We start from the raw sequence: 23481 nt of genomic DNA, 5'->3' as shown, positions 1-23481 counted from the left end.
GGCAGAGGGAAGGGATCATGTTTAATGAGGCACCACTATGACTGTGGATCCACATGAGGTACCCCGGGGGGTCTGCCACACATAAACTGTCCTGAGGACAAAGTGGACTTAACACACAGAAGGCGGTCTAAAAGTATTCTTGTTACCACCAGCCATCAGGGACTTGGAGGAAAGCCACTTTACCACCCTAAAGCATAATACATTTATCTGCAAAATGGGACCAAGATTACTTGCCCTTCACCCTAATATACCAAGAATATTAACCAATGTAACCAAGTGGTCATATTTCCATGTGATGCGGATAAGGACTTGTCTTTACTCCTTTGTGCTTCACAAGTAGACCAAAACTTGGAATATGGCCGTTTAGAAAATCGGCTGTCCAGTGAGATTCTGCAGCAGGGGCAGTGCTGAAAATGGTCCCCAGCAGGATACTCCTGGGTCCCAAGCATCATAACTAGGCACGAACCACTCTTAATACTATGTCAGCTATGGTTTTTGCTTATCTAAGTTTTCCTTATGGTTTTGTACAGTCATTCAGTAAACTGTGCTTGCATAACATTAAATAAAAATGCTGGTTATTTCATCATATGAAATCTAATGAGAAACACCCAGTGGCCTCTTACTGAATACAAGGTGGGATTTTTACTGTTCAAGCCAGTGCCCGCCTACCCACCCAACCCTCTGCCCCTAAGCACACACACAAATTAAAGATACAAATGTTTATTCTTAGGATCAGTTATGTTAAAGGAAATACAAGAAATTCCACCTTAACCAAAGCACTTCTTAACACTAAAGAACTGAAAAACCGACAACTCATTGATTAACCAATGAGTTAATGACGTGCTTTTGGTTCCAGTCTTCAGCTCCCCCAGAAAAACTGATTTTTTTGGCAGCTTTATTCTGGTTCCTAGAAAACGTTAAGTTGAAAAGTTCTTTGAATTTCCTAAGGACAGTAGAAGATTTTTCTCTTTGCCCTTCTTTTTCTAATGGCCTAATGGTCTAATTAATAATACCTCGCTGTTGTTCTGTTTGTTTTTCATCCGATTTCCGGTTCTGCTCTTCAGCAGTTGTTTTCTCTCTCCCTGCAGGTGACCCTGATCCCAACTCATGACTCGGAAGTGATGAGGGAATGGTACCAGGAGACCCATGAGAAACAGCAGGAGCTCAACATCATGGTTTTAGCAAGCAGCAGTACCGTGGTTATGCAAGATGAGTCCTTCCCTGCATGTAAGATTGAACTGTAACAACCAGGCCAGCCGCACCACAGGGTTTGAACTTTGTTTCCAGAAATTCTTCAGTTTGAAACCACCTTTTCTAACAAAAGTCAATTCACCTAAATAAGTCGCTGAACTGTTACCTGCCAAACGCTATACTGTGTCATGGTGATACAAGTCACTAATATTTCTCAGTTTTTGCTGATTGCTAAGGGAAGTAGCAGTCTTCCCACACTAGGGTTCAAGTTACTGCAAAATTACCTACCCCAGTTCATCTCTGCTGAACATTTGGAAACCATGCACTAGCAAACCCAACTGATTTCTGCTAGGTAGAGGCATCTGTCTTAGAGAGAGAAAGAGAGAGAGAGCGCGCACGCACAAAAGAGAGGGAACGCAGAACAGAGAGAGAGAGAAAATGAGAAAGAAAAAAAGAATGCAAGAGGAGGAGATGTAATGGTAGAGAATGCTGGTGAGATACCAGAGAGAGAGAGAGAGCAGGGTGGGGCAGAGAAGAGAAAATAACCATTAGTTAGGTCTGCATTTTCTGTCTATTCTGTAGTTTGCATAGGCAAAGTTTGCAACTTGTGTCAGTCTGAGTCATCAAAAAGGGTCTTAATTTCCTAAAACAAGTTGGCTGGAAGAAAACGGAAAAGAACAAAACTTGTAATGAGGGCATGTGAGATTTTTCACGCCTTAATTAAGCTCCTTCAGTTTGAAGGCTGCACACTGACAAAATGTAGTGAGTGTAGACTGGACATGCAAGTGGTTTGAACCCCATTCAGAACTCTCAGACTCTTCAAACACATGAGTAGATTGATCTAAGGCATGCTCCCAGCATCTGTGCACCCAGTTAGTCCACTCTGAGTCAATTAACCTGCATGCGGAGACACCCGAGTCCACCCCGATAAACAAGCAAATACCAAAGCAGTTGGGAGTACATATGGTAGACAATTTGCCTTAGGAAGTGACTTGAATGTACAAAGATACTTGATGCACTTATTTTTTAATGTGAGACAGCGAGTTTATAAAACATCCGTGTAGGATTATAGATACTCCAGTTAAAGGAGCATGTGTGTGCGCGTGGGAGGGGTACTAGGAGCTTGCCTGATTGGTGCAACAGTCTGATGCTGAGCATTGCGTGTTGAATACCACCTCAGGCCCCTCAGCCAAGCAAGTTGAGCCTTTCATAGCTTCTTTACTACTGCAAGTTCAAGATTGAAACGGCTTCTATGATCAGAACTGGGAAAACAGTGAATCTTAATGGTGGAAAAGGTTCTCAGCAAGTGTACAGTATTTAGCTTCCCTTGTCTTACATTGGCTTTTTTTTTTTTAATTTTCCATTAATTTCAGCATAATTATGGGAACAAGTGTACAGAATTTTTTTTTAGATATGTGAGAACTTTTCATAGATGAACTTTTTAACAAATGTTTTCATTTACAGGAAAATGCAAAGAAAATTTTCAAGTGACAGTCTTTTTTTTTTTAAGTGTTTCGTAAGACAAAAAAATGAATAATGTTTTTTGAAGTTCGGTGAGATTGAAGTCTGATATTGCAGTAATAATATTTATTAAAAGCCCATCACTACCAGGAATAGTGATACCTCCCACCCCTTGAGTCCCATAACAAAAATCTGAGTATGCGCTATCTTAGAGTGGGGGAGAATGGCTACTTTTCCAGGCCTTTACGAGTACATCACCCAGTGGTATCCTACGTACTTCTTTCAAGATCTTCAACCATGAGGTAAAAGAGCCAAGACAAGTTCAAAGAACCCTAGCAAAAATTTGCTTTGGGATTTTCTTTTTTGGAAAAAACAAAAAAAGAAAAATACGTTGAAAACAAATGAATTCCCAACTCCTACGGTTCATCACGTAGAGTTCAGAGATCATTTCCATCATTGTCATCATTGAACTATGAACCTGGGAAGCCAGATCATGATTAAAACTGACGTTGAGTTTCAAGTTGCAGATCAATGCACCCAGTGTTCAGATGTGGCAAACTTTTCAGTGACAGCTGTGCCGGGCTCTGTCGAGTTGCGTCTCCTGCAGACTCTAAGATCTACGGAGTAGTCAACAATCACCTCGTTTTATTTTCTATGTTAGTTATTTATTTCAGAATTAACATTTTAGTTTATTTTTGTCTGATAAGTGTGTGTTTTGCACTGCTAACTACTATGAAGGTTTAAACAATGCTTCTTCCGGGTCCCTTCACCGAGGACCTAATGCAGTCTACTTAATGCTGTGAATTACATTTTTCAAATGTTTAATTTTTTTAAAAAATTAATATTCTATTTTTTTTAGGCTTCTCTAGAAATGCAGCTTTTATTTATTACCCTATTTCTTTGAAGTCCTTAAGAACAACGCATTGATTTAGGGTACAAAAAAACGAGCACACGATGGAAAACACATTGTGACAAAAAAGGATTTCAGTGAGTATAAACTCACCTACTTAAAAGGTATTTTAAGAGACAACCTCTAAGATACTCAAGATGATAATTTAATAATTAGTTGTTAAGTTGGTTCACATGATGCATTGGAAGAGAAACAGATTTCCAGCCTTCTTGCCAAATCCAGACCTCTGGTTGATTTTTCTTTGATAGAAGATGGAATTATTTTCCAATTTCCCAAATTAAATTTATTTAACATGTACATTATTTTGCTTTAAGAAAAAAACCAAACATTTTAGGAAAATTATAGCCAGTCTTCAGTTATAACCGTTCAATCCCACTCCCTTTTTTTTTTTCTTTTCTTTTTTGCTATGGAATTTAATGGAAAAAATATACAAAAGCTGTCACTGGTCAGCTGGCTCTTTTTCCTATGAAATAGATCAGTACCTTTCTCCATCCATTGTTCTCAGTGATGACCACAGAGCCTGAATATAACAGGAACACCAATATTTACATTACAGGTTGCTCCTGTCCTTCCAGACACCTTTCCTACCTGTGTGACTAACCTAATTTTGCTAGTTTCATAAATACACAATTAGTTTAGTAACAGCCATCACAATGTACCATGTACATTCATGGTGAGAGCTAAAGATTGACACAGACTTCTAGGAGCTTTGTTCATACTGATTACTTAATCCAATTGTATAGATTGAATATTTGAGTGAAAGGAATTTACACTCTGTTTAAATGATGGGATTCCATCGAGATAGCACTCATGATCATGAACTTTTTGGTAGTATTCTTAAACTTCTACAGAGACTAAACGTTAGAGATGATCCTCCATTTTCAATTTTAACTAATTCTATCCCCTTTCTCAAAACCCAATCCCTGTGCATGCTTTCTCAGTCTTGTGGTGGGGCTGGATACAGTGACTGACCCTCCCCCCCCTTCCCAACCCTTAAATGCCATTTTCCATGGTGTTCCAAAAAAAAATGGTTTTTTTTTCTTAACCTTACATGTCATAGTGAATGGTTTCCCCAGTGTATATGAATGTTTTAAGTGTCTCCAATAGCTTACACAGTTTAGGAGCTTTCCAGTACTCATTTAATAAGATTTAATCATTTGCTAATGGAAATTTTACCACTTCCCATTTTACCTGTTACCAAATTTCAGCTCTCAGGAGCTGCTCTACAATTCTGAAATTGCTTTTCTTGCCTCTTCAGTCACCTGTCACAGGAGGTTCTTGCTCAGTAATGACATTGTGAGTTAGATTAATAACTTTTTTTTGCGCTTCAGATTTAGAAGAAAAGACCCTGTTTCCATCTGAAAGGAACTGTAAGCTTTTCTCTTTTAACCAACTGAACAACACACCAAAAGCAGCCTAGGGGATGAGCATTTCTTTGAAAGCGATTAGGTTATTCACCTGGTATTAAAACTATTTACTATGAAAAAAAATCTGTGACTTTATTAATTTAAAAGGCAGCATCAACAACTGAAAAGGAAGGGAAGAAATAAATAGCTTCTCTGCACTCATTTGGAGCTCCCCCAAAAAGGAGCCATCGAGATGGGACATCAAGACCGGGGCTGCCCTTTTCAGAACGCCCCTGCGGCACTGAGTCAGGCTTACGGCGCTGCACGCAGCCCTCTCCTTCCACCCTGGAAGGACATGGTCTTGAGCCTGGCTGAGAAGCACCTCCCACTCCTCTCTCTTGTTCTGAATGGTGTTTGTGTCAGTCTGCAGCTGTGTATGGTATTATGTCTTATAATCCTGCATCACTTCTATCCTATCCAGTCATATCTAATGTAGAAAATTAGTTTCCAGTGAAAGTAATATGTAGTGCTTTTATGATATTTGTGTGCAATATCCCCTCTTCCATTGAGGATATTTGATGTAAAAGAAACAAAAAGAAACACCTCAGTTCCACAATAAAATACAAAAGTGGCAAAAGTTGGTGTGTGTGCTGTGCTGTCTTTTTTTTTTTTTTTGAACACCAAACGTACTTTATTAGCACAAAAAAGCAGCCATAACAAGGCACAGCAAGCGGAAACATACATTAGCAGTCAAAGGGTTAGTGTTGCATACAAATATAGCTTTTCTATTTTGTGGCCTTGGTGATAGCCATTGGGATGTAAAAGAACTTTCTGTAGCAGCAGGTAAGGAAACTAAGGAGCACTCACCAGTGGTACAGACCACGTTAACAAAAAGAAAGAAGAATGGATTCGACTACTTTAGTGCAAAATGTCCAGAACGGAACTGTAAATTCAGTCCAATACTAAGAAGCAAACACTAGAACTTGGTATTACTTCCAAAATAGCTCACTCAAGTACTATTGCATACTATTCTAAGTGACAAAAAGGTGCTAAGTAAAGTTATTTACAGATACAATGGTTGTACAGTACCTTTTAAATCAGCAATTTAGGTTTAAGATTTTCCATTAAAAATTAAGTGCACTGAAATTCTATAACTTGGACTTAAGCAATTCAGCTATGAGAGTTTACAACAAAGAGATAAATACTGCCATCTAAATTACGAATTACAGTTTAACAATAATCTCAACAATCAGCAAACACTGTAGTATTATCCGACTTGTTTGCGTATCTTTTAGTCTCATTTACTTCATGGTTCACAAACTCATCACGGGCATAGAAAATGTTCCAACTTTAATGAATCAGCAATTTAACTGCTCATGTCAATTTAAAAAAATCATGCAGGCCTACTTTGCAGCAGCTATTCCCAATGTGTTATGTTAAAGCACTCATTAAAAAATGAATACTTAAGGCATAAAGTAAAATTCAAAATAAAATTCTACTACCAACTTTTCATAAGTCTGAAATTTTAAGAACTACTACTTAGCAAACTGGTTTACTTTTTACTTAGAAAACTGGTACCTTTTGCAGAAGAGAAAAGGAGACTGACTATAAATTATATCAACACTTAAGTGAACTGCACTATGCCCTTGGGGCCAGAAAATTGCATTTTTTTTTTCTAAAATGAAGGCAGTCTTTATTTTTTGGACTTACAAAGCTTGATTTATAGTAACTACACACATCACTACATTTGGAAGGTTACAGAAAAATTCTTAGAAAAAATAATAATTTGAAATATTTCCCCCAGGTGACTCCACGATCCTCAGCCTCATCCGCGTGGGTCTTTTTACAAATGTCACGTCAGGAAGGCACAGTAACCATAGTGGGTAGCTGTCCTTACTGATGGGCTGGCGGTCTTCACCACCGGTCCTTTCCTTTACCCCTCATCTCCCTGGCCTCAAATCCCGCTGCTCTGTGCCTTGCACAGTCCGCTCCAGCCACACGGGCCTTCTTCACGCACTCTAGGCACAGTTCCCTCCAGGGCCTCAGCACTGGTGTCTTTGTCTACCACGCTTTCCCCCCACGGCGACTCCACGATCCGCAGCCTCATCCGCGCGGGTCTTTTTACAAATGTCACGTCGGGAAGGCACAGTGACCATAGGGGGTAGTTGTCCTTACTGATGGGCTGGCGGTCTTCACCACCGGTCCTTTCCTTTACCCCTCATCTCCCTGGCCTCAAATCCCGCTGCTCTGTGCCTTGCACAGTCCGCTCCAGCCACACGGGCCTTCTTCACGCACTCTAGGCACAGTTCCCTCCAGGGCCTCAGCACTGGTGTCTTTGTCTACCACGCTTTCCCCCCACGGCGACTCCACGATCCGCAGCCTCATCCGCGCGGGTCTTTTTACAAATGTCACGTCGGGAAGGCACAGTGACCATAGGGGGTAGTTGTCCTTACTGATGGGCTGGCGGTCTTCACCACCGGTCCTTTCCTTTACCCCTCATCTCCCTGGCCTCAAATCCCGCTGCTCTGTGCCTTGCACAGTCCGCTCCAGCCACACGGGCCTTCTTCACGCACTCTAGGCACAGTTCCCTCCAGGGCCTCAGCACTGGTGCCTTTGTCTACCACGCTTTCCCCCCACGGCGACTCCACGATCCGCAGCCTCATCCGCGCGGGTCTTTTTACAAATGTCACGTCGGGAAGGCACAGTGACCATAGGGGGTAGTTGTCCTTACTGATGGGCTGGCGGTCTTCACCACCGGTCCTTTCCTTTACCCCTCATCTCCCTGGCCTCAAATCCCGCTGCTCTGTGCCTTGCACAGTCCGCTCCAGCCACACGGGCCTTCTTCACGCACTCTAGGCACAGTTCCCTCCAGGGCCTCAGCACTGGTGCCTTTGTCTACCACGCTTTCCCCCCACGGCGACTCCACGATCCGCAGCCTCATCCGCGCGGGTCTTTTTACAAATGTCACGTCGGGAAGGCACAGTGACCATAGGGGGTAGTTGTCCTTACTGATGGGCTGGCGGTCTTCACCACCGGTCCTTTCCTTTACCCCTCATCTCCCTGGCCTCAAATCCCGCTGCTCTGTGCCTTGCACAGTCCGCTCCAGCCACACGGGCCTTCTTCACGCACTCTAGGCACAGTTCCCTCCAGGGCCTCAGCACTGGTGCCTTTGTCTACCACGCTTTCCCCCCACGGCGACTCCACGATCCGCAGCCTCATCCGCGCGGGTCTTTTTACAAATGTCACGTCGGGAAGGCACAGTGACCATAGGGGGTAGTTGTCCTTACTGATGGGCTGGCGGTCTTCACCACCGGTCCTTTCCTTTACCCCTCATCTCCCTGGCCTCAAATCCCGCTGCTCTGTGCCTTGCACAGTCCGCTCCAGCCACACGGGCCTTCTTCACGCACTCTAGGCACAGTTCCCTCCAGGGCCTCAGCACTGGTGCCTTTGTCTACCACGCTTTCCCCCCACGGCGACTCCACGATCCGCAGCCTCATCCGCGCGGGTCTTTTTACAAATGTCACGTCGGGAAGGCACAGTGACCATAGGGGGTAGTTGTCCTTACTGATGGGCTGGCGGTCTTCACCACCGGTCCTTTCCTTTACCCCTCATCTCCCTGGCCTCAAATCCCGCTGCTCTGTGCCTTGCACAGTCCGCTCCAGCCACACGGGCCTTCTTCACGCACTCTAGGCACAGTTCCCTCCAGGGCCTCAGCACTGGTGCCTTTGTCTACCACGCTTTCCCCCCACGGCGACTCCACGATCCGCAGCCTCATCCGCGCGGGTCTTTTTACAAATGTCACGTCGGGAAGGCACAGTGACCATAGGGGGTAGTTGTCCTTACTGATGGGCTGGCGGTCTTCACCACCGGTCCTTTCCTTTACCCCTCATCTCCCTGGCCTCAAATCCCGCTGCTCTGTGCCTTGCACAGTCCGCTCCAGCCACACGGGCCTTCTTCACGCACTCTAGGCACAGTTCCCTCCAGGGCCTCAGCACTGGTGCCTTTGTCTACCACGCTTTCCCCCCACGGCGACTCCACGATCCGCAGCCTCATCCGCGCGGGTCTTTTTACAAATGTCACGTCGGGAAGGCACAGTGACCATAGGGGGTAGTTGTCCTTACTGATGGGCTGGCGGTCTTCACCACCGGTCCTTTCCTTTACCCCTCATCTCCCTGGCCTCAAATCCCGCTGCTCTGTGCCTTGCACAGTCCGCTCCAGCCACACGGGCCTTCTTCACGCACTCTAGGCACAGTTCCCTCCAGGGCCTCAGCACTGGTGCCTTTGTCTACCACGCTTTCCCCCCACGGCGACTCCACGATCCGCAGCCTCATCCGCGCGGGTCTTTTTACAAATGTCACGTCGGGAAGGCACAGTGACCATAGGGGGTAGTTGTCCTTACTGATGGGCTGGCGGTCTTCACCACCGGTCCTTTCCTTTACCCCTCATCTCCCTGGCCTCAAATCCCGCTGCTCTGTGCCTTGCACAGTCCGCTCCAGCCACACGGGCCTTCTTCACGCACTCTAGGCACAGTTCCCTCCAGGGCCTCAGCACTGGTGCCTTTGTCTACCACGCTTTCCCCCCACGGCGACTCCACGATCCGCAGCCTCATCCGCGCGGGTCTTTTTACAAATGTCACGTCGGGAAGGCACAGTGACCATAGGGGGTAGTTGTCCTTACTGATGGGCTGGCGGTCTTCACCACCGGTCCTTTCCTTTACCCCTCATCTCCCTGGCCTCAAATCCCGCTGCTCTGTGCCTTGCACAGTCCGCTCCAGCCACACGGGCCTTCTTCACGCACTCTAGGCACAGTTCCCTCCAGGGCCTCAGCACTGGTGCCTTTGTCTACCACGCTTTCCCCCCACGGCGACTCCACGATCCGCAGCCTCATCCGCGCGGGTCTTTTTACAAATGTCACGTCGGGAAGGCACAGTGACCATAGGGGGTAGTTGTCCTTACTGATGGGCTGGCGGTCTTCACCACCGGTCCTTTCCTTTACCCCTCATCTCCCTGGCCTCAAATCCCGCTGCTCTGTGCCTTGCACAGTCCGCTCCAGCCACACGGGCCTTCTTCACGCACTCTAGGCACAGTTCCCTCCAGGGCCTCAGCACTGGTGCCTTTGTCTACCACGCTTTCCCCCCACGGCGACTCCACGATCCGCAGCCTCATCCGCGCGGGTCTTTTTACAAATGTCACGTCGGGAAGGCACAGTGACCATAGGGGGTAGTTGTCCTTACTGATGGGCTGGCGGTCTTCACCACCGGTCCTTTCCTTTACCCCTCATCTCCCTGGCCTCAAATCCCGCTGCTCTGTGCCTTGCACAGTCCGCTCCAGCCACACGGGCCTTCTTCACGCACTCTAGGCACAGTTCCCTCCAGGGCCTCAGCACTGGTGCCTTTGTCTACCACGCTTTCCCCCCACGGCGACTCCACGATCCGCAGCCTCATCCGCGCGGGTCTTTTTACAAATGTCACGTCGGGAAGGCACAGTGACCATAGGGGGTAGTTGTCCTTACTGATGGGCTGGCGGTCTTCACCACCGGTCCTTTCCTTTACCCCTCATCTCCCTGGCCTCAAATCCCGCTGCTCTGTGCCTTGCACAGTCCGCTCCAGCCACACGGGCCTTCTTCACGCACTCTAGGCACAGTTCCCTCCAGGGCCTCAGCACTGGTGCCTTTGTCTACCACGCTTTCCCCCCACGGCGACTCCACGATCCGCAGCCTCATCCGCGCGGGTCTTTTTACAAATGTCACGTCGGGAAGGCACAGTGACCATAGGGGGTAGTTGTCCTTACTGATGGGCTGGCGGTCTTCACCACCGGTCCTTTCCTTTACCCCTCATCTCCCTGGCCTCAAATCCCGCTGCTCTGTGCCTTGCACAGTCCGCTCCAGCCACACGGGCCTTCTTCACGCACTCTAGGCACAGTTCCCTCCAGGGCCTCAGCACTGGTGCCTTTGTCTACCACGCTTTCCCCCCACGGCGACTCCACGATCCGCAGCCTCATCCGCGCGGGTCTTTTTACAAATGTCACGTCGGGAAGGCACAGTGACCATAGGGGGTAGTTGTCCTTACTGATGGGCTGGCGGTCTTCACCACCGGTCCTTTCCTTTACCCCTCATCTCCCTGGCCTCAAATCCCGCTGCTCTGTGCCTTGCACAGTCCGCTCCAGCCACACGGGCCTTCTTCACGCACTCTAGGCACAGTTCCCTCCAGGGCCTCAGCACTGGTGCCTTTGTCTACCACGCTTTCCCCCCACGGCGACTCCACGATCCGCAGCCTCATCCGCGCGGGTCTTTTTACAAATGTCACGTCGGGAAGGCACAGTGACCATAGGGGGTAGTTGTCCTTACTGATGGGCTGGCGGTCTTCACCACCGGTCCTTTCCTTTACCCCTCATCTCCCTGGCCTCAAATCCCGCTGCTCTGTGCCTTGCACAGTCCGCTCCAGCCACACGGGCCTTCTTCACGCACTCTAGGCACAGTTCCCTCCAGGGCCTCAGCACTGGTGCCTTTGTCTACCACGCTTTCCCCCCACGGCGACTCCACGATCCGCAGCCTCATCCGCGCGGGTCTTTTTACAAATGTCACGTCGGGAAGGCACAGTGACCATAGGGGGTAGTTGTCCTTACTGATGGGCTGGCGGTCTTCACCACCGGTCCTTTCCTTTACCCCTCATCTCCCTGGCCTCAAATCCCGCTGCTCTGTGCCTTGCACAGTCCGCTCCAGCCACACGGGCCTTCTTCACGCACTCTAGGCACAGTTCCCTCCAGGGCCTCAGCACTGGTGCCTTTGTCTACCACGCTTTCCCCCCACGGCGACTCCACGATCCGCAGCCTCATCCGCGCGGGTCTTTTTACAAATGTCACGTCGGGAAGGCACAGTGACCATAGGGGGTAGTTGTCCTTACTGATGGGCTGGCGGTCTTCACCACCGGTCCTTTCCTTTACCCCTCATCTCCCTGGCCTCAAATCCCGCTGCTCTGTGCCTTGCACAGTCCGCTCCAGCCACACGGGCCTTCTTCACGCACTCTAGGCACAGTTCCCTCCAGGGCCTCAGCACTGGTGCCTTTGTCTACCACGCTTTCCCCCCACGGCGACTCCACGATCCGCAGCCTCATCCGCGCGGGTCTTTTTACAAATGTCACGTCGGGAAGGCACAGTGACCATAGGGGGTAGTTGTCCTTACTGATGGGCTGGCGGTCTTCACCACCGGTCCTTTCCTTTACCCCTCATCTCCCTGGCCTCAAATCCCGCTGCTCTGTGCCTTGCACAGTCCGCTCCAGCCACACGGGCCTTCTTCACGCACTCTAGGCACAGTTCCCTCCAGGGCCTCAGCACTGGTGCCTTTGTCTACCACGCTTTCCCCCCACGGCGACTCCACGATCCGCAGCCTCATCCGCGCGGGTCTTTTTACAAATGTCACGTCGGGAAGGCACAGTGACCATAGGGGGTAGTTGTCCTTACTGATGGGCTGGCGGTCTTCACCACCGGTCCTTTCCTTTACCCCTCATCTCCCTGGCCTCAAATCCCGCTGCTCTGTGCCTTGCACAGTCCGCTCCAGCCACACGGGCCTTCTTCACGCACTCTAGGCACAGTTCCCTCCAGGGCCTCAGCACTGGTGCCTTTGTCTACCACGCTTTCCCCCCACGGCGACTCCACGATCCGCAGCCTCATCCGCGCGGGTCTTTTTACAAATGTCACGTCGGGAAGGCACAGTGACCATAGGGGGTAGTTGTCCTTACTGATGGGCTGGCGGTCTTCACCACCGGTCCTTTCCTTTACCCCTCATCTCCCTGGCCTCAAATCCCGCTGCTCTGTGCCTTGCACAGTCCGCTCCAGCCACACGGGCCTTCTTCACGCACTCTAGGCACAGTTCCCTCCAGGGCCTCAGCACTGGTGCCTTTGTCTACCACGCTTTCCCCCCACGGCGACTCCACGATCCGCAGCCTCATCCGCGCGGGTCTTTTTACAAATGTCACGTCGGGAAGGCACAGTGACCATAGGGGGTAGTTGTCCTTACTGATGGGCTGGCGGTCTTCACCACCGGTCCTTTCCTTTACCCCTCATCTCCCTGGCCTCAAATCCCGCTGCTCTGTGCCTTGCACAGTCCGCTCCAGCCACACGGGCCTTCTTCACGCACTCTAGGCACAGTTCCCTCCAGGGCCTCAGCACTGGTGCCTTTGTCTACCACGCTTTCCCCCCACGGCGACTCCACGATCCGCAGCCTCATCCGCGCGGGTCTTTTTACAAATGTCACGTCGGGAAGGCACAGTGACCATAGGGGGTAGTTGTCCTTACTGATGGGCTGGCGGTCTTCACCACCGGTCCTTTCCTTTACCCCTCATCTCCCTGGCCTCAAATCCCGCTGCTCTGTGCCTTGCACAGTCCGCTCCAGCCACACGGGCCTTCTTCACGCACTCTAGGCACAGTTCCCTCCAGGGCCTCAGCACTGGTGCCTTTGTCTACCACGCTTTCCCCCCACGGCGACTCCACGATCCGCAGCCTCATCCGCGCGGGTCTTTTTACAAATGTCACGTCGGGAAGGCACAGTGACCATAGGGGGTAGTTGTCCTTACTGATGGGCTGGCGGTCTTCACCACCGGTCCTTTCCTTTACCCCTCATCTCCCTGGCCTCAAATCCCGCTGCTCTGTGCCTTGCACAGTCCGCTCCAGCCACACGGGCCTTCTTCACGCACTCTAGGCACAGTTCCCTCCAGGGCCTCAGCACTGGTGCCTTTGTCTACCACGCTTTCCCCCCACGGCGACTCCACGATCCGCAGCCTCATCCGCGCGGGTCTTTTTACAAATGTCACGTCGGGAAGGCACAGTGACCATAGGGGGTAGTTGTCCTTACTGATGGGCTGGCGGTCTTCACCACCGGTCCTTTCCTTTACCCCTCATCTCCCTGGCCTCAAATCCCGCTGCTCTGTGCCTTGCACAGTCCGCTCCAGCCACACGGGCCTTCTTCACGCACTCTAGGCACAGTTCCCTCCAGGGCCTCAGCACTGGTGCCTTTGTCTACCACGCTTTCCCCCCACGGCGACTCCACGATCCGCAGCCTCATCCGCGCGGGTCTTTTTACAAATGTCACGTCGGGAAGGCACAGTGACCATAGGGGGTAGTTGTCCTTACTGATGGGCTGGCGGTCTTCACCACCGGTCCTTTCCTTTACCCCTCATCTCCCTGGCCTCAAATCCCGCTGCTCTGTGCCTTGCACAGTCCGCTCCAGCCACACGGGCCTTCTTCACGCACTCTAGGCACAGTTCCCTCCAGGGCCTCAGCACTGGTGCCTTTGTCTACCACGCTTTCCCCCCACGGCGACTCCACGATCCGCAGCCTCATCCGCGCGGGTCTTTTTACAAATGTCACGTCGGGAAGGCACAGTGACCATAGGGGGTAGTTGTCCTTACTGATGGGCTGGCGGTCTTCACCACCGGTCCTTTCCTTTACCCCTCATCTCCCTGGCCTCAAATCCCGCTGCTCTGTGCCTTGCACAGTCCGCTCCAGCCACACGGGCCTTCTTCACGCACTCTAGGCACAGTTCCCTCCAGGGCCTCAGCACTGGTGCCTTTGTCTACCACGCTTTCCCCCCACGGCGACTCCACGATCCGCAGCCTCATCCGCGCGGGTCTTTTTACAAATGTCACGTCGGGAAGGCACAGTGACCATAGGGGGTAGTTGTCCTTACTGATGGGCTGGCGGTCTTCACCACCGGTCCTTTCCTTTACCCCTCATCTCCCTGGCCTCAAATCCCGCTGCTCTGTGCCTTGCACAGTCCGCTCCAGCCACACGGGCCTTCTTCACGCACTCTAGGCACAGTTCCCTCCAGGGCCTCAGCACTGGTGCCTTTGTCTACCACGCTTTCCCCCCACGGCGACTCCACGATCCGCAGCCTCATCCGCGCGGGTCTTTTTACAAATGTCACGTCGGGAAGGCACAGTGACCATAGGGGGTAGTTGTCCTTACTGATGGGCTGGCGGTCTTCACCACCGGTCCTTTCCTTTACCCCTCATCTCCCTGGCCTCAAATCCCGCTGCTCTGTGCCTTGCACAGTCCGCTCCAGCCACACGGGCCTTCTTCACGCACTCTAGGCACAGTTCCCTCCAGGGCCTCAGCACTGGTGCCTTTGTCTACCACGCTTTCCCCCCACGGCGACTCCACGATCCGCAGCCTCATCCGCGCGGGTCTTTTTACAAATGTCACGTCGGGAAGGCACAGTGACCATAGGGGGTAGTTGTCCTTACTGATGGGCTGGCGGTCTTCACCACCGGTCCTTTCCTTTACCCCTCATCTCCCTGGCCTCAAATCCCGCTGCTCTGTGCCTTGCACAGTCCGCTCCAGCCACACGGGCCTTCTTCACGCACTCTAGGCACAGTTCCCTCCAGGGCCTCAGCACTGGTGCCTTTGTCTACCACGCTTTCCCCCCACGGCGACTCCACGATCCGCAGCCTCATCCGCGCGGGTCTTTTTACAAATGTCACGTCGGGAAGGCACAGTGACCATAGGGGGTAGTTGTCCTTACTGATGGGCTGGCGGTCTTCACCACCGGTCCTTTCCTTTACCCCTCATCTCCCTGGCCTCAAATCCCGCTGCTCTGTGCCTTGCACAGTCCGCTCCAGCCACACGGGCCTTCTTCACGCACTCTAGGCACAGTTCCCTCCAGGGCCTCAGCACTGGTGCCTTTGTCTACCACGCTTTCCCCCCACGGCGACTCCACGATCCGCAGCCTCATCCGCGCGGGTCTTTTTACAAATGTCACGTCGGGAAGGCACAGTGACCATAGGGGGTAGTTGTCCTTACTGATGGGCTGGCGGTCTTCACCACCGGTCCTTTCCTTTACCCCTCATCTCCCTGGCCTCAAATCCCGCTGCTCTGTGCCTTGCACAGTCCGCTCCAGCCACACGGGCCTTCTTCACGCACTCTAGGCACAGTTCCCTCCAGGGCCTCAGCACTGGTGCCTTTGTCTACCACGCTTTCCCCCCACGGCGACTCCACGATCCGCAGCCTCATCCGCGCGGGTCTTTTTACAAATGTCACGTCGGGAAGGCACAGTGACCATAGGGGGTAGTTGTCCTTACTGATGGGCTGGCGGTCTTCACCACCGGTCCTTTCCTTTACCCCTCATCTCCCTGGCCTCAAATCCCGCTGCTCTGTGCCTTGCACAGTCCGCTCCAGCCACACGGGCCTTCTTCACGCACTCTAGGCACAGTTCCCTCCAGGGCCTCAGCACTGGTGCCTTTGTCTACCACGCTTTCCCCCCACGGCGACTCCACGATCCGCAGCCTCATCCGCGCGGGTCTTTTTACAAATGTCACGTCGGGAAGGCACAGTGACCATAGGGGGTAGTTGTCCTTACTGATGGGCTGGCGGTCTTCACCACCGGTCCTTTCCTTTACCCCTCATCTCCCTGGCCTCAAATCCCGCTGCTCTGTGCCTTGCACAGTCCGCTCCAGCCACACGGGCCTTCTTCACGCACTCTAGGCACAGTTCCCTCCAGGGCCTCAGCACTGGTGCCTTTGTCTACCACGCTTTCCCCCCACGGCGACTCCACGATCCGCAGCCTCATCCGCGCGGGTCTTTTTACAAATGTCACGTCGGGAAGGCACAGTGACCATAGGGGGTAGTTGTCCTTACTGATGGGCTGGCGGTCTTCACCACCGGTCCTTTCCTTTACCCCTCATCTCCCTGGCCTCAAATCCCGCTGCTCTGTGCCTTGCACAGTCCGCTCCAGCCACACGGGCCTTCTTCACGCACTCTAGGCACAGTTCCCTCCAGGGCCTCAGCACTGGTGCCTTTGTCTACCACGCTTTCCCCCCACGGCGACTCCACGATCCGCAGCCTCATCCGCGCGGGTCTTTTTACAAATGTCACGTCGGGAAGGCACAGTGACCATAGGGGGTAGTTGTCCTTACTGATGGGCTGGCGGTCTTCACCACCGGTCCTTTCCTTTACCCCTCATCTCCCTGGCCTCAAATCCCGCTGCTCTGTGCCTTGCACAGTCCGCTCCAGCCACACGGGCCTTCTTCACGCACTCTAGGCACAGTTCCCTCCAGGGCCTCAGCACTGGTGCCTTTGTCTACCACGCTTTCCCCCCACGGCGACTCCACGATCCGCAGCCTCATCCGCGCGGGTCTTTTTACAAATGTCACGTCGGGAAGGCACAGTGACCATAGGGGGTAGTTGTCCTTACTGATGGGCTGGCGGTCTTCACCACCGGTCCTTTCCTTTACCCCTCATCTCCCTGGCCTCAAATCCCGCTGCTCTGTGCCTTGCACAGTCCGCTCCAGCCACACGGGCCTTCTTCACGCACTCTAGGCACAGTTCCCTCCAGGGCCTCAGCACTGGTGCCTTTGTCTACCACGCTTTCCCCCCACGGCGACTCCACGATCCGCAGCCTCATCCGCGCGGGTCTTTTTACAAATGTCACGTCGGGAAGGCACAGTGACCATAGGGGGTAGTTGTCCTTACTGATGGGCTGGCGGTCTTCACCACCGGTCCTTTCCTTTACCCCTCATCTCCCTGGCCTCAAATCCCGCTGCTCTGTGCCTTGCACAGTCCGCTCCAGCCACACGGGCCTTCTTCACGCACTCTAGGCACAGTTCCCTCCAGGGCCTCAGCACTGGTGCCTTTGTCTACCACGCTTTCCCCCCACGGCGACTCCACGATCCGCAGCCTCATCCGCGCGGGTCTTTTTACAAATGTCACGTCGGGAAGGCACAGTGACCATAGGGGGTAGTTGTCCTTACTGATGGGCTGGCGGTCTTCACCACCGGTCCTTTCCTTTACCCCTCATCTCCCTGGCCTCAAATCCCGCTGCTCTGTGCCTTGCACAGTCCGCTCCAGCCACACGGGCCTTCTTCACGCACTCTAGGCACAGTTCCCTCCAGGGCCTCAGCACTGGTGCCTTTGTCTACCACGCTTTCCCCCCACGGCGACTCCACGATCCGCAGCCTCATCCGCGCGGGTCTTTTTACAAATGTCACGTCGGGAAGGCACAGTGACCATAGGGGGTAGTTGTCCTTACTGATGGGCTGGCGGTCTTCACCACCGGTCCTTTCCTTTACCCCTCATCTCCCTGGCCTCAAATCCCGCTGCTCTGTGCCTTGCACAGTCCGCTCCAGCCACACGGGCCTTCTTCACGCACTCTAGGCACAGTTCCCTCCAGGGCCTCAGCACTGGTGCCTTTGTCTACCACGCTTTCCCCCCACGGCGACTCCACGATCCGCAGCCTCATCCGCGCGGGTCTTTTTACAAATGTCACGTCGGGAAGGCACAGTGACCATAGGGGGTAGTTGTCCTTACTGATGGGCTGGCGGTCTTCACCACCGGTCCTTTCCTTTACCCCTCATCTCCCTGGCCTCAAATCCCGCTGCTCTGTGCCTTGCACAGTCCGCTCCAGCCACACGGGCCTTCTTCACGCACTCTAGGCACAGTTCCCTCCAGGGCCTCAGCACTGGTGCCTTTGTCTACCACGCTTTCCCCCCACGGCGACTCCACGATCCGCAGCCTCATCCGCGCGGGTCTTTTTACAAATGTCACGTCGGGAAGGCACAGTGACCATAGGGGGTAGTTGTCCTTACTGATGGGCTGGCGGTCTTCACCACCGGTCCTTTCCTTTACCCCTCATCTCCCTGGCCTCAAATCCCGCTGCTCTGTGCCTTGCACAGTCCGCTCCAGCCACACGGGCCTTCTTCACGCACTCTAGGCACAGTTCCCTCCAGGGCCTCAGCACTGGTGCCTTTGTCTACCACGCTTTCCCCCCACGGCGACTCCACGATCCGCAGCCTCATCCGCGCGGGTCTTTTTACAAATGTCACGTCGGGAAGGCACAGTGACCATAGGGGGTAGTTGTCCTTACTGATGGGCTGGCGGTCTTCACCACCGGTCCTTTCCTTTACCCCTCATCTCCCTGGCCTCAAATCCCGCTGCTCTGTGCCTTGCACAGTCCGCTCCAGCCACACGGGCCTTCTTCACGCACTCTAGGCACAGTTCCCTCCAGGGCCTCAGCACTGGTGCCTTTGTCTACCACGCTTTCCCCCCACGGCGACTCCACGATCCGCAGCCTCATCCGCGCGGGTCTTTTTACAAATGTCACGTCGGGAAGGCACAGTGACCATAGGGGGTAGTTGTCCTTACTGATGGGCTGGCGGTCTTCACCACCGGTCCTTTCCTTTACCCCTCATCTCCCTGGCCTCAAATCCCGCTGCTCTGTGCCTTGCACAGTCCGCTCCAGCCACACGGGCCTTCTTCACGCACTCTAGGCACAGTTCCCTCCAGGGCCTCAGCACTGGTGCCTTTGTCTACCACGCTTTCCCCCCACGGCGACTCCACGATCCGCAGCCTCATCCGCGCGGGTCTTTTTACAAATGTCACGTCGGGAAGGCACAGTGACCATAGGGGGTAGTTGTCCTTACTGATGGGCTGGCGGTCTTCACCACCGGTCCTTTCCTTTACCCCTCATCTCCCTGGCCTCAAATCCCGCTGCTCTGTGCCTTGCACAGTCCGCTCCAGCCACACGGGCCTTCTTCACGCACTCTAGGCACAGTTCCCTCCAGGGCCTCAGCACTGGTGCCTTTGTCTACCACGCTTTCCCCCCACGGCGACTCCACGATCCGCAGCCTCATCCGCGCGGGTCTTTTTACAAATGTCACGTCGGGAAGGCACAGTGACCATAGGGGGTAGTTGTCCTTACTGATGGGCTGGCGGTCTTCACCACCGGTCCTTTCCTTTACCCCTCATCTCCCTGGCCTCAAATCCCGCTGCTCTGTGCCTTGCACAGTCCGCTCCAGCCACACGGGCCTTCTTCACGCACTCTAGGCACAGTTCCCTCCAGGGCCTCAGCACTGGTGTCTTTGTCTACCACGCTTTCCCCCCACGGCGACTCCACGATCCGCAGCCTCATCCGCGCGGGTCTTTTTACAAATGTCACGTCGGGAAGGCACAGTGACCATAGGGGGTAGTTGTCCTTACTGATGGGCTGGCGGTCTTCACCACCGGTCCTTTCCTTTACCCCTCATCTCCCTGGCCTCAAATCCCGCTGCTCTGTGCCTTGCACAGTCCGCTCCAGCCACACGGGCCTTCTTCACGCACTCTAGGCACAGTTCCCTCCAGGGCCTCAGCACTGGTGTCTTTGTCTACCACGCTTTCCCCCCACGGCGACTCCACGATCCGCAGCCTCATCCGCGCGGGTCTTTTTACAAATGTCACGTCGGGAAGGCACAGTGACCATAGGGGGTAGTTGTCCTTACTGATGGGCTGGCGGTCTTCACCACCGGTCCTTTCCTTTACCCCTCATCTCCCTGGCCTCAAATCCCGCTGCTCTGTGCCTTGCACAGTCCGCTCCAGCCACACGGGCCTTCTTCACGCACTCTAGGCACAGTTCCCTCCAGGGCCTCAGCACTGGTGTCTTTGTCTACCACGCTTTCCCCCCACGGCGACTCCACGATCCGCAGCCTCATCCGCGCGGGTCTTTTTACAAATGTCACGTCGGGAAGGCACAGTGACCATAGGGGGTAGTTGTCCTTACTGATGGGCTGGCGGTCTTCACCACCGGTCCTTTCCTTTACCCCTCATCTCCCTGGCCTCAAATCCCGCTGCTCTGTGCCTTGCACAGTCCGCTCCAGCCACACGGGCCTTCTTCACGCACTCTAGGCACAGTTCCCTCCAGGCCTCAGCACTGGTGTCTTTGTCTACCACGCTTTCCCCCCACGGCGACTCCACGATCCGCAGCCTCATCCGCGCGGGTCTTTTTACAAATGTCACGTCGGGAAGGCACAGTGACCATAGGGGGTAGTTGTCCTTACTGATGGGCTGGCGGTCTTCACCACCGGTCCTTTCCTTTACCCCTCATCTCCCTGGCCTCAAATCCCGCTGCTCTGTGCCTTGCACAGTCCGCTCCAGCCACACGGGCCTTCTTCACGCACTCTAGGCACAGTTCCCTCCAGGGCCTCAGCACTGGTGTCTTTGTCTACCACGCTTTCCCCCCACGGCGACTCCACGATCCGCAGCCTCATCCGCGCGGGTCTTTTTACAAATGTCACGTCGGGAAGGCACAGTGACCATAGGGGGTAGTTGTCCTTACTGATGGGCTGGCGGTCTTCACCACCGGTCCTTTCCTTTACCCCTCATCTCCCTGGCCTCAAATCCCGCTGCTCTGTGCCTTGCACAGTCCGCTCCAGCCACACGGGCCTTCTTCACGCACTCTAGGCACAGTTCCCTCCAGGGCCTCAGCACTGGTGTCTTTGTCTACCACGCTTTCCCCCCACGGCGACTCCACGATCCGCAGCCTCATCCGCGCGGGTCTTTTTACAAATGTCACGTCGGGAAGGCACAGTGACCATAGGGGGTAGTTGTCCTTACTGATGGGCTGGCGGTCTTCACCACCGGTCCTTTCCTTTACCCCTCATCTCCCTGGCCTCAAATCCCGCTGCTCTGTGCCTTGCACAGTCCGCTCCAGCCACACGGGCCTTCTTCACGCACTCTAGGCACAGTTCCCTCCAGGGCCTCAGCACTGGTGCCTTTGTCTACCACGCTTTCCCCCCACGGCGACTCCACGATCCGCAGCCTCATCCGCGCGGGTCTTTTTACAAATGTCACGTCGGGAAGGCACAGTGACCATAGGGGGTAGTTGTCCTTACTGATGGGCTGGCGGTCTTCACCACCGGTCCTTTCCTTTACCCCTCATCTCCCTGGCCTCAAATCCCGCTGCTCTGTGCCTTGCACAGTCCGCTCCAGCCACACGGGCCTTCTTCACGCACTCTAGGCACAGTTCCCTCCAGGGCCTCAGCACTGGTGCCTTTGTCTACCACGCTTTCCCCCCACGGCGACTCCACGATCCGCAGCCTCATCCGCGCGGGTCTTTTTACAAATGTCACGTCGGGAAGGCACAGTGACCATAGGGGGTAGTTGTCCTTACTGATGGGCTGGCGGTCTTCACCACCGGTCCTTTCCTTTACCCCTCATCTCCCTGGCCTCAAATCCCGCTGCTCTGTGCCTTGCACAGTCCGCTCCAGCCACACGGGCCTTCTTCACGCACTCTAGGCACAGTTCCCTCCAGGGCCTCAGCACTGGTGCCTTTGTCTACCACGCTTTCCCCCCACGGCGACTCCACGATCCGCAGCCTCATCCGCGCGGGTCTTTTTACAAATGTCACGTCGGGAAGGCACAGTGACCATAGGGGGTAGTTGTCCTTACTGATGGGCTGGCGGTCTTCACCACCGGTCCTTTCCTTTACCCCTCATCTCCCTGGCCTCAAATCCCGCTGCTCTGTGCCTTGCACAGTCCGCTCCAGCCACACGGGCCTTCTTCACGCACTCTAGGCACAGTTCCCTCCAGGGCCTCAGCACTGGTGCCTTTGTCTACCACGCTTTCCCCCCACGGCGACTCCACGATCCGCAGCCTCATCCGCGCGGGTCTTTTTACAAATGTCACGTCGGGAAGGCACAGTGACCATAGGGGGTAGTTGTCCTTACTGATGGGCTGGCGGTCTTCACCACCGGTCCTTTCCTTTACCCCTCATCTCCCTGGCCTCAAATCCCGCTGCTCTGTGCCTTGCACAGTCCGCTCCAGCCACACGGGCCTTCTTCACGCACTCTAGGCACAGTTCCCTCCAGGGCCTCAGCACTGGTGCCTTTGTCTACCACGCTTTCCCCCCACGGCGACTCCACGATCCGCAGCCTCATCCGCGCGGGTCTTTTTACAAATGTCACGTCGGGAAGGCACAGTGACCATAGGGGGTAGTTGTCCTTACTGATGGGCTGGCGGTCTTCACCACCGGTCCTTTCCTTTACCCCTCATCTCCCTGGCCTCAAATCCCGCTGCTCTGTGCCTTGCACAGTCCGCTCCAGCCACACGGGCCTTCTTCACGCACTCTAGGCACAGTTCCCTCCAGGGCCTCAGCACTGGTGCCTTTGTCTACCACGCTTTCCCCCCACGGCGACTCCACGATCCGCAGCCTCATCCGCGCGGGTCTTTTTACAAATGTCACGTCGGGAAGGCACAGTGACCATAGGGGGTAGTTGTCCTTACTGATGGGCTGGCGGTCTTCACCACCGGTCCTTTCCTTTACCCCTCATCTCCCTGGCCTCAAATCCCGCTGCTCTGTGCCTTGCACAGTCCGCTCCAGCCACACGGGCCTTCTTCACGCACTCTAGGCACAGTTCCCTCCAGGGCCTCAGCACTGGTGCCTTTGTCTACCACGCTTTCCCCCCACGGCGACTCCACGATCCGCAGCCTCATCCGCGCGGGTCTTTTTACAAATGTCACGTCGGGAAGGCACAGTGACCATAGGGGGTAGTTGTCCTTACTGATGGGCTGGCGGTCTTCACCACCGGTCCTTTCCTTTACCCCTCATCTCCCTGGCCTCAAATCCCGCTGCTCTGTGCCTTGCACAGTCCGCTCCAGCCACACGGGCCTTCTTCACGCACTCTAGGCACAGTTCCCTCCAGGGCCTCAGCACTGGTGTCTTTGTCTACCACGCTTTCCCCCCACGGCGACTCCACGATCCTCAGCCTCATCCGCGCGGGTCTTTTTACAAATGTCACGTCGGGAAGGCACAGTGACCATAGCGGGTAGTTGTCCT

The 23481-nt window shown here is 53.7% G+C and overlaps 2 protein-coding genes across 6 annotated transcripts in view; one reads left to right on the top strand and one right to left on the bottom strand.

The window, feature by feature from the left end:
• The window catches only part of MAP1B (microtubule associated protein 1B), a 96191-nt gene extending 90643 nt beyond the window's left edge, over nucleotides 1–5548 (top strand). For 2 of the 5 annotated variants that reach the window (XM_082620463.1, XM_082620465.1), the window contains 2 exons: nucleotides 1089–1227; nucleotides 3512–5548. In XM_082620463.1, the coding sequence (XP_082476589.1) occupies nucleotides 1089–1227; nucleotides 3512–3579 (207 nt within the window). In that variant the 3' untranslated portion in view covers nucleotides 3580–5548. Of the gene's footprint in view, nucleotides 1–1088 lie in introns of all 5 variants that reach the window. The other 3 variants (XR_014293994.1, XR_014293995.1, XM_082620464.1) reach the window with 3 other exon arrangements.
• The window catches only part of MRPS27 (mitochondrial ribosomal protein S27), a 129246-nt gene that overhangs the window by 782 nt on the left and 104983 nt on the right, over nucleotides 1–23481 (bottom strand). The window lies entirely within an intron of this gene.

The sequence above is a fragment of the Mesoplodon mirus genome (assembly GCF_964341445.2).
Source record: "Mesoplodon mirus genome assembly, chromosome: 5".
Classification (NCBI taxonomy): Eukaryota; Metazoa; Chordata; class Mammalia; order Artiodactyla; family Ziphiidae; genus Mesoplodon; species Mesoplodon mirus.
The sequence above is the reverse complement of the archived record's forward strand: the minus strand, read 5'-3'. Positions and strand labels throughout refer to the sequence as shown.